Genomic DNA, 15,983 nt, shown 5'->3' with positions numbered 1-15,983 from the left:
GGACCTTGGAGAATTTCCAATCCTCTTAGGGAGGGGAGGAAAACAAAACAGGCAAAACTGTTTTGTTTTTCCCAAAGCTATTGGGGGATGTTGTAAATGTTACAACAGAATATGCCCTGTGAAGGAATAGTGGGCCATTGGGTAATTATTCCATAGACACCATATTAAAACTCTGGATGGAAACATTTAAATTTTATCTATTCACACCCTCCGATATGATAAGGGCCAGCAGAGGGCTGTAGGAATTCATGGAAGGCTTTCTTTTCTGCTGCTTTTGCTTAAGCTAAGGATTTTATCTTCAGAGATAGTCTCAAGACAAAGCCCCATCATCTTAGCTGCAACAAAGGCCAATAACAACTCCCACATCTACATCCAGACTGCATTTATCTCTCTTCCAACATCACTCTCATTGGGGCCCTGGAATTAATCATCAGGCTATTGGCCAGACCATAAGCTGAAACATCCACAGGACATCTGCTGATGTCAGATAACAGGCCTTTACAAAGAAGAGCCCATAAATGATCTAGCTGGCTCCTTCACATAGCCAGGCCATGCTGCAAACTCAGACCATAACCAACCTCAGAAGAACGAACGGCTTGACAGATAGATGTTGCATTTCATAACTTACGATGTAATTCCAACAATGGCTCATCCTGGAAGAAATCCAAACACACTGAAATAGGGTTGTTTTTCTTTAGTTTGCAACTATAATAGGTAAAATGGGTAATTCGGGGAGTTTCAGTTCTAGAGAATCTATCTGAGACAAACTCCACATCTGCTATGTACCTGTAGCTGTCTCTCTGCTTCAGGGGTGTGGCTTAACAATCCACACTCTGCTGACAAAATAGCTTAAGTCAAGGGGCGCCTGGGTGGCGCAGTCGGTTAAGCGTCCGACTTCAGCCAGGTCACGATCTCGCGGTCCGTGAGTTCGAGCCCCGCGTCAGGCTCTGGGCTGATGGCTCAGAGCCTGGAGCCTGTTTCTGATTCTGTGTCTGCCTCTCTCTCTGCCCCTCTCCCGTTCATGCTCTGTCTCTCTCTGTCCCAAAAATAAATAAACGTTGAAAAAAAAATTAAAAAAAATAGCTTAAGTCAAGAGAGCTAACAGTGTGCTGCCAGCTACTTCACTTCAGCAAGAGATCAGACTAACCTCCCCCCCCCAATTCCATGGTGTTCACGAGAGAGTGATTTTGACTCTATTCTATATGCTAAGAAAATAGCCATGAAAGTGTTTAATTAGGTATATGGTTCCTACCTTCCCCCAATATATACACACTAATCCTGGAGAATTACCGTAAGTACCAGTTACTGTGTGTGTGTGTGTGTGTGTGTGTGTGTGTGTCTCCTCGGACCTATTTGTTTATCAATAAAAATTGATGGAGCATCTACTCTCCAAGAACTGTGCTAAGCACTGGGGACACAGCAATGAATAAGACAAACGTGAACTGCCCTCTTGGACGCTGAAAGTACAAGGAAAATCAAACAGACACATATACTCTGGTCAAAGAGAGAAGACACAAGCAGCTTGACATTTCTTTAGATTCACAAGGCAACTTTTCTCCTAAAAGATGGTGAGATAACATTTAAAGTGTTGACCACTGTTTCCATCCACCCACCACTACCTGTGGTCCTGGGGTATTTCCTTATATCTTTGTCCCTTTGGGCCCTTCTTCACATTCAAGCTGAGCCACAATACCTCATTGCTTTGGGGGAAGGACATGAAAACGGAAAGCACAGAAACAAGAATGTGTCTTCTTGCTTCTGAGTTTCAAAAGCCCTTAGGCTCCAAACACATAGAAGGAAGATTCAGTAGAAAATGGGATTTAAGAGCAAGGCATTCATGCTGGGTGCACATATACCAGTGAATTCCTAAGGCAGTGGTTCTGCTCCTCTTTCCTAGGGTCTAGCTGGTATTGGGGGTGGGTGGGAGGTGGGGGCGGGTGTAGGTAGAACCACCCCCAAATGTCTAGGGGCATCCCAGAACAGAAGGGACCAACGCCTCATGCCTTGGGTAGACCCCAGGGAGGCAATAAGACCTCGAGGAAGAAATGGCTTGTGGTGGGTCTAGATAGAAGTGTTTACCGTGTCAGTCTCTATTCCAAGTGCTTAACATATATTGGCTCATCCAATCCTCACAACAACCTTTCAGGAAAGTACTGCAGCATATTATTTTTTAAAGTTTATTTATTTATTTATTTTGAGAGAGAGAGAGAGAGAGAGAGAGAGAGAGAGAAAGCAGGGGAGGGGCAGAGAGAGAGAGGGAGAGAGAGCATCCCAAGCAGGCTCTGCGTTGTCAGCACAGAGCCCGACACGGAGCTCAATCTCTCCAATGATGAGATCATGACCAGAGCTAAGATCAAGAGTTGGACACTCAATCAACTGAGTCACCCAGGTGGCCCTGCAATATATTCTTATTATTAGTGGTAGCTGTGTTCTTGAAAGTCACCCCAAACACTGAATTAGCAAGTAGCAAATGACTCCTCTGAGGAGAAATACGGGGCTAAGTTACTGCAAACTTCTAGTCACATCTTCAACAAGTGAACAACACAGTGCTTTTCCATTTATGCACACGGTGTGCTTCCATTTAAAGATATTTAGTATATATCGTTGCTTCATTAGCACTGAGCCCATGGGCAACAGAACCATAACTCATGCCTGAACAAAACTTAACACACATATTTTCTCCACAAGGCACATCACAATGTTCCTGCACTTTTGAAGCCCGGACGGCACTTGAGCACTACATCGGGGACCATCTTAAGCAATGAAATCACACACACACACACACACACACACACACACACACACACAAATGCTAACAATTTGGTACCAAATACACCACTAAAGGACAATTGTTTACAGAATGAAAACCAAACAAGAAGGCAGAGTGCTACCTGGACCTACCTCAACTGGGCATGAGGCTGTGGGTGATTCAAATTGCCCTCCTACACTCTGCACTTGTTTGCAAATGACTGGCAATGAGCTAACAGTATTGCTTTTGATGTTACAGAGAAATTTTAGTGAGCGGATTTGCAAGTAACAACCCACGAATAATTGATCAGCTGTATTTTTATCTCTATTTTAGAGAGGAGGAAAGCAAAACACAGAGTTTGCAGCTCCCAGAGTTCACCTCACCCTGGCCTGGTGTGGGAAGAGCAGAATGGCAGAGGGGGCTGAGAACCCTGTGGTTCTGCAGGGGCCTTACAGATGAGAAGAGATGACTCCATTGTGACCACTTCAGCTTGGCCGAGATGTGGTGGGACAATGGACATCTCAGGAAATGCCAGGGTGAACAGATGACATTGAAACCCAGGGACTCTATGCCCTCAAGCCCTTGCACTCTAAGTCCCCAGGACTTCGATGCAACCTTTGGGTAAAGGGATGGGAGAACATTCCAAACTGAGACTAAATTTCCACCATCCTGTGGTGATGGGGCTCAACAAAGGAGCAATTAAATTAAGTTTGGGGTTTAGGATCCCACCCATTTGCGACATAAAGATTTATCCAACGCTTTCCATTATTGGGCATAAGCTATGCTGTAGGCAAAAATATTTGCAGTAAAGCAGTGCCAAAATCATATTCTTCTCCACAATTAAACAAATAAATGCAGAGAACTGGAGTAGTGTGTTTGCCAGAGGTCAAATGCAATTTGTGTTTGTGCTGAAAGCTACTGATATGTACTAGTATGTCTAATGCAATAAGGCTCACATAAAGGTATATTCACTTTAATTATCTCACCATTTTCCCAGAAGCAAATTTCTTGATTTGAGCATATGCATAACCGTTGCTACTGTAGTTCAGATAAGATTCCTGAAACTTCTCATTTCCTGACATGACACATAAATCCTGACTCTTGTTTCTTTTCTTAAGGATTAGAAATGACTGCAAGGTCAAGTAATTAATTGGCCGGGGTCTGGAGCCGTTTGTGATTACCCTGAGTTTTCTTTAACTCTGCAGAATTAATATTTTAGTTCTGGGTTGCAACAGCTCATTTTACTGTAAGTACTATAAGTGTTCATTTTACTATAAATCACTGAGAACTTTGCAAAATGCTTTAACCCTTCCAATGTCGACTGAGTAGCATGAAGCACTTATGCTAGAGAGAATAAGCTCAGGACTAGATGTCATGAACTGAAAGGGACAGCCCATGTACAATACAGCCGGTCTTCTCAGCAACCCCCCCTTTCTCCAACAGCTACTGCAGTGGCCAGTTCCAAACCAGTTTTGACCACCTTTTTTCAGGTGCATCTGGACCTACACTCAGGTCGGGGTCAGCACTCACACAAGTGAGGTTCACACCCATGGGACCACCGTTGGCCAGTAGAGACTAGAGCCAATGGATTAATCCCCCTTCTTGATCCCCTCAAAGAGAAAGTTCTGAGATGAACTACATTAGGCTCCTAAGAGGGGCTTGGTGAGATGGACAGTCACCTAGAGCAAAGGCCAACTCTGCAATGCTTCTTGTATTCTTTGGTCTGTTCTACTCCACCACTCCCTCATTCTCACTCTCTGGAATCCTTTCCCAAGTAAACTCTGCATACAAACTTTCTCTGGGGTCAGCTTTTAGGGGAGCCTGGACAAAAACATAAACCATATTTTTAGTTGGCTGATGATTTAGTTGGTTGGTAGGTTGGTAGGGCTTTTGCCCCTGCTCTAGTCTACTGCTACCTAGCTGTGTGACCTTGCACTAATCACTTTACCTCTTAGTAACACAGCTTCCTCAAAGGTACAATGAGGATGCTAAAATACAATATTTGTCCCACCAATAGTTCTTGAGCATCTTCCAGGGATATTCTAAAGACTGTTGCTATAGCAACGAATAGGAAAGATAATGTTCCTGCTCTCAGGAAGCTTATATAGGTCAGGTACAGAAGCATAATATACACAATAAACAAATGAATAAATAATATAGTCACATAATGATAAACACATCACAGAGGAGGGGTCATGTGACCAACTTGCCAATGAGCCAAGTTGATTTGGTATCTGGGGGAAGAGCTTTCAAGGAGAGGACAGAGCCAAGGAAAAATCCCCTCAGATGTTTCTTTAATCTGCCTTTGAGATTCTTTGAGACGTATGTTGCTCACACTTGAATAGAAAAGAAATGGCAATTTGGAGACATTAATTGTTTTGCTCTGAATCATCCATGTTGCCCACAAAGCTGAAATTCCTGTGTCCTTGGCTTACTCTCTAGCCACATCCTTCCTAAGCTAAGTGACTGAGGAGATGTGAAAGTCCACGAGTGACAGAAACTTCAAAGGGAACCCAGTTGACACAAGAAAACCATTCATGCGGCAATTACTCAAGGAGAAACCATTCAAACAGACTTTAACATGAAACACAGCATCTTTTCCACTTGTGTGAAAGATTTGCTCATAGGAGCCCATGTCTAAACTTCATTTTTAATAGTCTTTTCTTAGTCTTTAATTACTCTTAACCAGAACATTTGTAACCTGAGATATTAAAAAGCTAGAAAAATTAAAAGAGGTTGTGCTCCACAAGCTACCCGATCTTCTTGCAATGATGTACCTGGGGGCAAGTTCCTCTCCGAGTCACCACAAAAAAACTTTGATGGGTTCTACAAGCCCAGTGGAAACAGAAAAAAATGAACTAAACACAGACATTTGGTGTTTGATCCTTTTAAATGATTCCTTGCTCTGGGCATTTGGCAGGATATTAATAACTAACATTGTGTGAAGATTCACAACCCTGTGAGGAAACAAAAGTTCAGAAATACTAAAGGCATGCAGCAGTTAAGAAAAGGGGCCAGGATTTGAAACGGGACAACCTTTCCCATCATGCTTTGCCCTGGCCACCCCCTGCTGGATAGAGCCAACTGCTAATGGTAGCAAGGCCTTAGGTTCAACTTAGCAGGTTTGTGCTCAGTTAGAAGCATTCTGGCACAAAGAAGGAATTCTTTACTCGTGAATGTGAGTTCTGCAGGCCCAGATGCACCCGGAGGTGAAGGCATGGGGTAGCAAGACAAGGGTGTATCTATGAAATACACCACATATGTCAGGGATGGAGAGAGAGTAGGTTTAGTTACCTTTAAATATAAGAGAGAGAAGAAGCTGGGAACTAAAATGTTCCCCTGGGAGTCAGTAGAGTCTTTTCTTAAAAAAAAAAAAAAAAAAAAAAAAAAAAAAAGAAGTCAGAAATATGCTGGGAAATATTTTGGCAAGAAACCCTTTGACATTTTTTGCAAAGCACTTGGAATTGTTGGGCCTAGGCTAAAATGAAATAAATAGCTCTGAAATAAATAAGAAGGATTTCAATTTACTCAGATGATTGAATTCCTTGGGTGAACGAAAATCAAAACGGGCTCTGACACTGAACAGGCCTTTATCATAAAATGCCTGATGCAAGGAGTATGCTTTAGATATCTCTTTGCCAGGTTCATGTACATTCAGGAGATCTGGCCTGTATGCAAAGACAGAGAAGTATGATAATGTACTGTTATTTTTCACTCCATTTTCCAATGTGGTCTTCCGTTCAGAGCAAGGACACTATGGTGGGGTCACACATTCATCTTTAACTGAGCATTGACAGTTACTATTCACACTTTGAAAAGAAGGGGAGTTGGGACACCTGGGTGGCTCAGTCGGTTCAGCATTTGACTGTTGATTTCAGCTCAGGTCATGGTCTCACAGTCGTGAGATCAAGCTCCATGTCCGGCTATGCGATGAGTGTGGAGCCTGCTTAAGATTCTTTCCCTTCCTCTCCCTCTTCCCTTCCCCTGCCCACTCTCTCTTTCTCTCTCAGAAAAAAAAAAGGGGGGAGGGGAGGAGAGAGAAAAGAAAAACATTCTAAATAATACAGGTGACCCTATCTTCTACCTCTTTTTTTGAGCCCATGTCCAGCAGTAAACATTAAAGAGCAGATGTTTCTGCAGATATATTTATATGTATATCCGTCACTATGCAGGTCTGTGCATACAAACAAGGCAAAAAGGTATACTGTGCTTTATGTGTGATCTGAGAGATATTCATGAATAATGTAGACTCTCTGTGATTATCACTTAGGCATGGACTTCTAGAATCTAAGTTTTAAATGAGGTGAGACTTTACTGTTTTAGAAGAGGAAGATGTTTTAAGCTAATTTTTCTAATAGGAAAAAAAAACTTGCTTTGAGCTATCCACACACTCTCAGGGGTCCCCCTATAACTGGAGACAGTTGTCTGGGATTCAGAGTTCAGTGTTGGTCAGGAGACAAAGCAAGGTGATTAAATGAGCATATTCATCTGATTGATGCAATTTGCCACGCAGTTCAACCTGATGTAAAACTGCATGAAACTTAAGGGTTATAAAAGTCTCCTTTTATGTAACTAACATTTCTAAGTACCTGCTGTCAATGATGCAACAGGTTAGAAGCCATGGGGAAGAAAACACTCATGTTTTTACAAATCTTGTATTTTACAAAATCTTGTAAAAGAGAAAGATAAATACACACTTAATTATAATACAGGGAAGACTGTGAACAGTACTATAATAAATGTGGTCAGGTAAAATTGTGAACTGAAGTATAACTTTAAAATATAATTACCTGTCAATTATTCCTTAATAGATTGGGCTTTGAAAGCTCTTTCTTGCAATAGTCTTGGTCTTTAATTTTTCTCATTAGGCTAATACTCAATCGTGCTTATATTCTATGTGATATCTACCAGCTTTGGCCTATTTGAAAATAATTACCCTTTCCTCCTGGCAAATAGAACCCAAATAGAGAGGATCTGCTCTCCCACCCCTGCCCTAAACCCTCACTTTCCCAATATCCTAATTCTGTGGCCTAATTCTGTCCAATGAGAAACAAGCAAAAGTCTGTGTGAGTTTTAGGAAAGCTTTGCTTTCTACCTTAAAAGAGACATATGTCAAAGTCCTAGGCCCCAATGTGACTATATTTGGAGATAAGGACTGTAAGGAGGTAATTAAGGTTACATGAGGTCATAGGGTGGGGCCATAACCAATAGGACTGGTGTCCTTGTAAGAAGAGGAAGAGACATCAGGAATGCATGCACAGAGGAAAGGCTGTGTGAGGACAGAGTGAGAAGATGGCCAGGTACAGACCAAGAAGAGAGGTCTCACCAGAAACCAAGCCTGCTGTCACCTTGTTCTTGGACTTCCAGCCTTCAGAAGTGTGAGAGCATAATTTCTGTTGTTTAAGCACCCAATCTGTGGTATTCTCTTATGGCAGCTCAAGCAGATGACACGGGCCCCAAGGGCAATGAAGTTCAGGATATGTATGAGATGAACTGTTATCTTACCATCTCTTCCTGCTGAAGTTACCCACCTCATTCATACCTCTATGTTCATCTACTTGATATTTTGCTTTGATCAATTTTTGTGTGGGGTCCCTGACCAAGTTAGAAGTTGTTTGACTGCAATTTAGAAGAGAGGGGGTCTTCTCCCTGGGAAGGGGGTGGAAAGTTTCCATGCAGCTTTGATTTCCAAAGGGAGAAAGGGGTAAGGGAATTTGGGCATGAGGAAAGACCCAGAAGTTGGAACAGAAAGGACAGCCTCTTTTGTTTGTCCCATTAATATTTATTTTGAGCACGTATGATGTGCCAGGCTGTATTGAAGGTGTGATGGATGCAGCGAGTAAAACAGAGCTGGCCTCTGCCCCTAGGAGCATGTTGGGAAATTATTCAAAGGACAGAAAATGTGGAGGAAGTAATGAGAAGTAAAGCTTGAAGAGTAGGATGGAAACAGATTATGGGGAGTCTTGAATCCTGTCTAGGAATTTGTTCTCTACCCAGCAGGCAAATGGGAGTCACTCCAGGTGATGGAACAGGAGAATGCCCTGGTCATAGTTTGCTTTTAGGAGTATAAATCTGGAGGCTGTGTTTTGGTTCAATTGGAATCGGAAGAGATTAGAGGCTAGATAGATAGTTAAGGGAAAAGTGCTAAAGCTCAGACAAGATGTAGTGGGAGCCTGAACCAAGGTAATATGAAAATTATACCATATTTGCTGAGACCACCATACACTAATATTGACAGAAAATGTCAAGATATTTTCTCAGATTTATAGAAATACTACCATGTGTTAGCCTTTGAAAAGTTCCCCAAGGACCAAATTCAATCTTCTAATATCCGAGACAACAAAGCAGAGACCGTTTAGCCAAGACTAACAGGGACATAAGCCGGGGCGGGGGGGGGGGGGGGGTTGCTGGGAAAGGGTGGCCACATTGCCCACAGTACTTGAGAGCAGTAAAACTCTCAATGTGTCAGGTTGGAAAGCCCAAGAGTCTCCCACTGTTGTAATTAATTTCAGCAAATTATGATCAAGCAGAAGGAATTATGGGGCTTAAGTTAGGAGAATGCAGTTTGAATCTCTCTCGTGGGACCTTTTACTGCAGGCTAGTGTGGTCAGGGGCCACTGACAGATGGGCAGGGTTCTGGCTCCTCCATCTTCCCTAAAGCAAGGAGGAGCTACTCTCTTGGCTGTGCAGCCCCCTTTCTTCCAGAGTTCACCATCTAGATGTTTGCTCAAACATTGAATATTGAGCCAGTGGCTTCAATGGGCAAGCACTGCTCTTGGCTGTGGAAAATAAACTGAACAAAACTCAAGATCCTGCTTCTCATGGGATCTACCTGGCCATGAACAAAGAACATATCAAAATATGAAATAAATATATCGGCTGGGCCATAAAGACATCAAATAAAGTGGACTGATAGAGCCCCACCCCTAGATATAAAAACACTCCCAGGACAGGATCATGTTGTAATTTCATGTATGACCCCCTCCACTTCCCAGTCCTAGAACAGTCCTGACTGGTGTTCTATAAATAGATATTGAACGTTGCTAGCATTGCTGTAAATGAATGACTCAACAGCAACCAAAGGAGCCTGCCAATAGCCCCAAGAATTGAAGAGAGCCCCACTTTGTCCCTCGGGCATGGCCTTTTTCAAAGCAGGAGGTTGAGGAAATGCCAACTGTTTATATAACTAAGAAATCTCTAGGACATGTGGGATTTTTTCATTTGCTTGGTTTGTTTCTATTTTTGTTTTTTTTTTTTTTTTAATTTTTTTTTTTCAACGTTTATTTATTTTTGGGACAGAGAGAGACAGAGCATGAACGGGGGAGGGGCAGAGAGAGAGGGAGACACAGAATCGGAAACAGGCTCCAGGCTCTGAGCCATCAGCCCAGAGCCTGACGCGGGGCTCGAACTCCCGGACCGCGAGATCGTGACCTGGCTGAAGTCGGACGCTTAACCGACTGCGCCACCCAGGCGCCCCTCTATTTTTGTTTTAAAATGTGGTTAAGTCACTTGCCACAGAATCATCCAGGATACTTATTAAAAATGTAGACTTCTGGGCCCCACCTCAAACCCACTGAATCAAAATAACTGGAAGAGAGGCCCAGGAAGCTGCATTTTTAACAAGCTCTTAGGTAATACTGATGCCACCTTAGTGATTTAAAAACAAAAAACAAACAAACAAAACAAACAAAAAAACACCAAAAAGCAAAGTGCACAAGGCCTCTTTTCACTGCAGTTGTAAATGTCTCCACAAATGACTCTTCAGAAAGCTCTTATGTAAACTTCCTTTGCAAAAACTCCATAGCCTAGTCACAAGCTGATTTTTCTAGAGAAATGCACTGAAACACAGAGCCCGCGTGATGGGAGCATTCCATCAACAGATCCATTCATTCAAAAACTCTGACATGCATAGACACTGGATGGCATCAGAGGAAGCGCCTCCCTGTCTGGGGAACTTAAGGAAAGACTTTCTGGAACATTCCTTACCTGTGAAGAGGGCATGGTAGTGGAGGCCCCTCTCCTTATCCTCATGGGAACAGACATCAAATAAGTAGGCTTTAATGGGCCCATCAATGAAGTCAGCAGCAAAATCAAAGAGAACTACACCTATCATGGTGATGGTTATGGCCCAAATCAGCCTCCTCCTTGGATCAGCAATCAAAGCTAAAAAGGAAATAAACATACATCACCTAAATCCAGAGTTAGGATGATTTGCATTTTTGTTTCCAATAAAATGTCCTGTCATCAAATTATCTTCCTTTGCTTTCATTTTGTGTTGCTTTTCCAAATAAACATAGCTTTACCATTTTTTCAGGTTTTCAAAATTACACAAGTGAATGCCAGAAAGGGCAGATCTGTAGAGACAGAAAGTAGATCGAGGGGTTGCTTACACCTGGTCAGGGGGAGGGAATGTGGAGTGACTGCTAATGGTTGCTAGGTTTCTTTCTGGGGTGATGAAAATGTGGTGCAATTAGATAGTGGTGATGGTTGCACAACCCTGGGAATATACTAAAAAGCACCAAGTTATGTCATATCTCTTTTTAAAAAGTTGTGTAAAAAATTATACATGTTTATCGTAAACCATTTCAGTGATGTAGAAAAGCTGGGGGAAATGCTTCGTCCCAGCCCCTACTGATGGTCATTCTTCAGATATCCCTTTATGCACTTACAGACATACAGGAAACGGTGTATACAGGTGCCCTAATGCAGTACTCCTCCAACTGTAGCATCCTTAATCATCACTTGGACAACTCGTTAAAACAGATAATCAGAGGTGTGCCTGGGTGGCTGAGTCAGTTAAATGTCTGACTTTGGCTCAGGTCATGATCTCACGGTCTATGAGTTCAAGCCCTGAGTCGGGCTCTGGGCTGGCAGCTCAGAGCCTGGAGCCTGCTTCGGATTCTGTGTCTCCCTCGCTTTCTGCCCCTCCCCTGCTCACTCTCTCTCCCTCTCTCTCTCTCTCTTTCAAGAATAAACATTAAAAAAAAATTTTTTTTAAAAACACAACAGAGTATCAGGCTCTGTCTTCCAGTAGGCTCTGTCTTCTCCAGTAGGTCTGAGGTGGGGCTGGGCATTTGCATTTCTAACAGCCCCCGGATGCTGATGCCCTGGGTCTGAGGACCACGTTTTGAGGAGCACTAATGGGATCATGTTGGACACGTTCATTTATAACCAACTCTCCTCGTATCTTTGTATTTCACTTAACGGAGAGCAACTGCACAGTTTTTAACAGCCGAATAATATTCACTCTGTGGACGTGTCAGAATTCATTCACCCTATCTCCTATTAGAGAAAACAAAAATGTTCCCTTGCTTTCAGTTTCACTTGAGAACAATGTGTAACTTATGCACATTAAAAAAACAAACTACAGTATAAAAATAAGTGGAAAATAAGCCTATACTCCACTTTTTACCTCCAAGGTCCTTTAGTACTCCTCCCTAGGGGAAACCATACTTACCAGGGGTTTTTGTAAATACTTTGCAGAAATAAATCAAATTTATGTAGTTATGCCCGCTTTTAAATATAATACAAATGATGGGTGCCTAGGTGGCTTCGTCAGTTAAGTGTCCAACTTCAGCTCAGGTCATAATCTCATGGCTCAAGGGTTCAAGCCCCACATCAGGCTCTGTGGTGACAGCTCAGAGCCTGGAGCCTGCTTCAGATTCTGTGTCTCTCTCTCTCTCTCTCTCTCTCTGCCCCTTCCCTTTCCCGCTCACATTCTCTCTCTCTCAAAACTAAATAAACATTAAAAAATTATTTAAAAAATACATACAAGGGACACCTGGGTGGCTCAGTCGGTTAAGCGGCCGACTTCGGCTCAGGTCATGATCTCGCGGTCCGTGAGTTCGAGCCCCGCATCGGGCTCTGTGCTGACAGCTCAGAGCCTGGAGCCTGTTTCAGATTCTGTGTCTCCCTCTCTCTGAACCTCCCCCGTTCATGCTCTGTCTCTCTCTCTCTGTCTCAAAAATGAATAAACGTTAAAAAAAAATTTTTTTTTAAATTAAAAAAATATTTTAAAAAATAAATAAATAAAATAAAAAATACATGCAAATGATAACTGATTATCCTGCCTCATTATAATCCATTCTGCTAGCCTGAGAGTTAATGGCCAAAAAATGTGTATTATTTTTAACGATTCTTTATTCAATGAAATGAAGTACTTTTTATGTACTACCACCAATTACTGATTAATTGGTGGCTGATTAATGGCAAGAAAAAGTGCTCATCATCAGGGGTTTTTTGGTCCAGCATTTGCAGTGCAAAACTGTGCCCTTGAGCTGACAGGCTGATGCCCTGCACCCACTAAAAGACTCTACCTAAAGCTATGAAGAAAATTAGCCCTTATTTAGACATACAGGTAATTTATTATTAGTATTTATGGAGTCATTTGGCAAACGGTTAATTCAACAAAGTACCAACTAAAGCCGAAGTTCAAAGAACACTGCAATTAATAAATATGTAAAAATATTTCATTTGATAAAACAGATAAAAAATTATTCCTACTTTGCAATCCTCACAACAATGAAACAACAACAGCAATGGATCCTGATGCTCCTAAAAATGAAGACTCCCCAACCACAGAATTTGGGTCCTTCCAAGGTGGAAGTTTATTTTAACCTAGGAGAGATCATCAGTTTAACCGGTTTCCAATGAAATGTCACATAAAGAAATCCGAAATCTACTCCTATTGAGTTGCATAATGGGCCCCTTTCCCCCGCCTGCCCGCCTGTGCAGTGCACTGACCTGCTACCACAGCGTCCCCGTTGAGGTACAGAGTCATGCCCAAGAGCATCATGATGACCAGGGTGAGGATGTATGGTCTCCGCCGGCCCCACCTGGCCCGGCAGTGGTCACTGGCTGATCCCACCACGGGTTGCAGCAGAAATCCCAGGATGGGGCTGAGGAGCCACACCATGCTGTACAGACTCTTGGGCAGCCCCACGCTGAGCAGGACTGGGGTCACGTAGGCCGCCTCCACTGCGTAGCAAAACTCCCGGCCAAGCATGGCCATGCTGTGCATGATGAGATTGCCCGTGGGTCTTTTGGGGGGCTCCTCAGGGTCCAAGGGCTCATCGTCAGCTAGGGACTCGTAGGTGCGACTGCCAAGCTCCCCGATGTTGCCACCCATGGCCACAGGGAAACTGCCTGCAAGCCCACCACCTTCTGTGTGGCCCTCAGGTTTCTGCCCCAAGCCGGATTTGACATGGAGCCTGACTGAGCAGCCAACGGAGATGGTCAAGCTGGGGGAGGGGCTCAAATTCTTTCATGCTTCTAAGATCACAAGTTATGATGAGAAGGAAGGGGGTGGGGTCAGGAAAGCATGAGGGAGATTAGCTGCTGTGAGCCCTCTGGCTCCTTAGAATGTTTGTCTAAAGCAATCTTTCCTTCTCTGTTCTTTCTGTTCTCTCCGTTTCTGTCACACACATGTATCTATACACACACACTCTTACACACAATCACATGCACAGCTTTGAGACAATGAAGCTGTATTATGCAGGTTGTAAGTCAAAACATGAATAAATACATCAATATCTTCTTCTAAACTTTGTCTAGACATAAATATTCTGTATTTTCCTGAACACAAGTTTCTGCACACACACCTCAAGAATCAGCTAACTAGACTTACAGCCGTGAGAGGCTGCACCCTTTCTCCAATCTCTAGCCTGTCTCAGCACTGTGATATTTCCCTTCATTGCATTTAACACATTTTCCAACTAGATAATTCTGTGTTTATTCTATTTCTTCTGTTAGTCTTTGATCCCTTTAAGAGCAGTGATCAGGTCCATTTCTGTCATTATGGTAATCCCCAGGTGTAGCATGATACCTGGCACCTAGTAGGTCCTCAACAAATATTTGCTAAAGGAATTACTGAGTGAATAAAGTGCATACACGAAATTCTGTAGAACCAGTCAACAGCCTGTTTGCTCAGGTCCATTCCCTGTTCCTCCTCACAGGCTCTGTATCATAAGACACTACACTTCCCAGGTTCCCTTGCTTCTAGGTAGATTTGGCCAATGAAAGGCATTGGTGGGAAGACTGGGGGCAGGAGAGAAGATCCTGATATTTCCCTCCCTCCATTTCTCCTTCCTGAGCTGTCTGTGGTAGTGGCTGCATCTCCACGATGGGTCTAGCTTCCACCAAGCAAACTTAGCTTCAGGATCCCGGTAACACTGCCTTCCCCATTGTTCCTGCAGCCATAGGAGTGGCCCTGGCTTCCCATTGCTGTTTATATCTGGGTTGCTTCACTGTCCCCTGGGCTTCTCAGCACTTATGTCACCAGTGTGATTCCCTATATTAAATTTCCTGGTTGATTGATTGATTGATATTTCACCCATCCCCCCACCCACCTCCCCTCTGGCAACCACCAGTTTGTTCTCTGTATTTAAGAGTCTGGGTTTGTTGTTGTTTATTTTTCTTTTTTCTTTGCTTTGTTTTTTAAATTCCACATAGGAGCGAAATCATGGTATTTGTCTTTCTCTTTCACTTAGGACTATACCCTATAAGTCCATCCATGTTGTCACAAATGGCAAGAGTTCATCTTTTTTTGTTTATTTTTGAAAGAGAGAGAGTATGGGCAAGCAGGGGAGGGGCAGAGAGAGAGGGAGACACAACCTGAATCAGGCTCAGGTTCTGAGCTGTCAGCACAGAGCCCAACACGGGGCTTGAACTTACAAACACGGGGCTTGAACTCATGAACGTTGAGATCGAGACCTGAGCCGAAGTTAGACACTTAACAGACTGAGCCACCCAGGTGCTCCAAAAGTTCACGTTTCACATGGGTAATATCCCATTATATACATACATATGCGCACACACACACACACACACACACACACAATCTTCTTCATCCATCTTGGCTATAATAAATAATGCTGCAATAAACATAGGGATGCATATGTCTTTTCAAAGTAATGTTTTTGTTTTCTTTGTGTAAATACCAAGTAGTGGAATTACTGGATCGTAAGGTAATTCTATTTTTCTTTTGAGGAAACTCCATCCTGTTTTCCTCAGTGGCTGCACCAGTTTGCATTCCCACCAACAGTGCACGAGAGTTCCTTTTTCTCCACATCTTCTCCAACACTTGTCATTTGTTGTGTTTTTGACTTTAGCCATTCTGACAGCCGTAAAGTGGTTGTCTCAATGTGGTTTTAATTTGTGTTTCCCTGGTGATGAGTGATGTTGAGGATCTTTCCATGTGTCTGTTTGCCATCTGTATATCTTCTTTGGAAAAATG

The 15,983-nt window shown here is 42.9% G+C and overlaps 1 protein-coding gene across 2 annotated transcripts in view; it reads right to left on the bottom strand.

Moving 5' to 3' along the window:
* SLC45A2 (solute carrier family 45 member 2) overlaps nt 1–13,986 on the bottom strand; it is a 34,399-nt gene extending 20,413 nt beyond the window's left edge. For both annotated transcript variants that reach the window (XM_045440750.1, XM_045440758.1), the window contains exons 1-2: nt 13,493–13,986; nt 10,736–10,912 (exon numbers count right to left, since the gene is read on the bottom strand). In XM_045440750.1, coding sequence (XP_045296706.1) covers nt 10,736–10,912; nt 13,493–13,877 — 562 coding nt within the window. In that variant the 5' untranslated portion in view covers nt 13,878–13,986. The remainder of the gene's footprint in view (nt 1–10,735; nt 10,913–13,492) is intronic.
* Nucleotides 13,987–15,983: the final 1,997 nt, after the last annotated feature.

This window comes from Leopardus geoffroyi, chromosome A1 (assembly GCF_018350155.1).
Source record: "Leopardus geoffroyi isolate Oge1 chromosome A1, O.geoffroyi_Oge1_pat1.0, whole genome shotgun sequence".
Taxonomy (NCBI): Eukaryota; Metazoa; Chordata; class Mammalia; order Carnivora; family Felidae; genus Leopardus; species Leopardus geoffroyi.
The sequence above is the reverse complement of the archived record's forward strand: the minus strand, read 5'-3'. Positions and strand labels throughout refer to the sequence as shown.